The following is a 1,694-nucleotide window of genomic DNA, read 5'->3' on the forward strand; positions in this document are numbered from 1 at the left end:
TATTTATTTACAGAAATAAATTATTCTATTTCACTTATCCCCATTTTTTCTCTTAAGGGTAAGTTACTTATGGTTCAGGTGCCCTCAAGCTATTGTCTGCAGGAAAGGTCGCTACCCCAATAGTCTCATTACAGATTACAGTTGTATTTGTGCCCTATTACTAGGAAGTGACAAGTAGTAAACCTGTTCAGTTAAAAACTTCCATGACCAGCTGACTTGAGCAGCTGCACACAAATCTTTTGGATTCAGGAAGGAAAAGATATACAGAGAAATGAAGCGTGGTAACACTGTAGAGAAATCCACTTTGGCCACTTGTATCCTCTCTGAAAACCAGTCTTGGACAAACCTAAGAAGAAAGATACAGAAATTTAGTTCAGAACACTAATTTCTAAAATTGACTGAAAATCCAGTATAAATATTGGTCGTTATTCTTTCTTTAATGTTACACCTATGAAAAATGATAAAATCCTAAATAACATAAAGGTAGATTTTTTAAAAATATTGTATCCACTTTGAATTGTCCATTCTAAAGAGGAAGATGAATAATAAAAACATGAAATTCACAGGAATAAGAAAATCTAAAATAAACCTAATTGTTTAAGCCATAACCCTGTTTTTGTTTCCCCTTTCCTTTTCCCAAATTCAATAAACCAGCAAGTCCTATCAGCTCTATCTCCGAAATATATCGCCAAATTCAACTACTTTTCTCCATTTCCACTGCTATCACTCTGGTCCAAGGCGCTTGCTTATACCTCTCTCCTCCACTATTGCAACAGCCTGTGGATTTGTCTCCCTGAGAAGAGTCCAGATTCTAGTCTTCCTAGAATTCATTCTCCATACAGCAGCCCAAGTGGTTTTTCAAAAAATGTAAATTAGATAATGTCACTCATTCAAGTAAAACACTATGACTTCCCAATGTAATTATGATGGAAACCTATAGCTACATCACACTTAGTGGTGAAATATTAAATGCCTTCCCCCTAACATCAGGAACAAAGCAAGAATGTCCACTCTCTCTACTTCAATTTAACATGTACTGGAGGTCCTAGCCAGTTCAACAAGGCGAGAAAAAAAAAGGTACACATATTGGAAAGAAAGAAGTCAAACTGTCTCAATTCATGTATTATGGATGCAGAATCTTCAAAGCAGCTATTACAAACAACTGAGGAATCTACAAAACAACTATTTAAATTGTTTGATTTTCTATTATTATGTTTTTAATGTCTACACAATCTGCAGCAATATCCCCTTTTTCATTCTTGATATTGATCATTTATGGTCTCTCTCTTTTTTCCTTTATTACTCTTGCTAGGAGTTTAATTTTGTTGCTGTTTTCAGAAAACCAGCTTTTGTTTTCACAGATTTTTCTCTATTATTTGTCCATTTTCTATTTTATCGATTTCCACTCTTTATCATCTCTTTCCTTCTACTTACTTTGATCATAATTTGCTATTTTTTCTAGTTTCTTAAGGTGGAAATTAAGAAGATTAATTTTAAACCCTTTTTTCTTTTCTAATATAATCACTTAAAATTATACATTTCCCCCTACACTGGGCCTCAGCTGCGTCACACACTTTTAGATATGTTGTATTTTCATCATCATTCAGTTTGAAATATTTTCTAATTTCCCTTGTGATTTCTTCTCTGACCATAGGTTATTTACAAGTGAGTTGATTTCCAAATATTTGGAGATT

The 1,694-nt window shown here is 33.5% G+C and overlaps 1 protein-coding gene across 1 annotated transcript in view; it reads right to left on the bottom strand.

Moving 5' to 3' along the window:
• The window catches only part of ECT2L (epithelial cell transforming 2 like), an 81,913-nt gene that overhangs the window by 60,946 nt on the left and 19,273 nt on the right, over positions 1 to 1,694 (bottom strand). Inside the window, exon 3 of the mRNA XM_012650482.1 lies at positions 162 to 346. Within this exon, the coding sequence (XP_012505936.1) occupies positions 162 to 346 (185 nt within the window). The remainder of the gene's footprint in view (positions 1 to 161; positions 347 to 1,694) is intronic.

The sequence above is a fragment of the Propithecus coquereli genome, unplaced genomic scaffold (assembly GCF_000956105.1).
Source record: "Propithecus coquereli isolate 6110/MARCELLA unplaced genomic scaffold, Pcoq_1.0 Scaffold329, whole genome shotgun sequence".
NCBI lineage: Eukaryota > Metazoa > Chordata > Mammalia > Primates > Indriidae > Propithecus > Propithecus coquereli.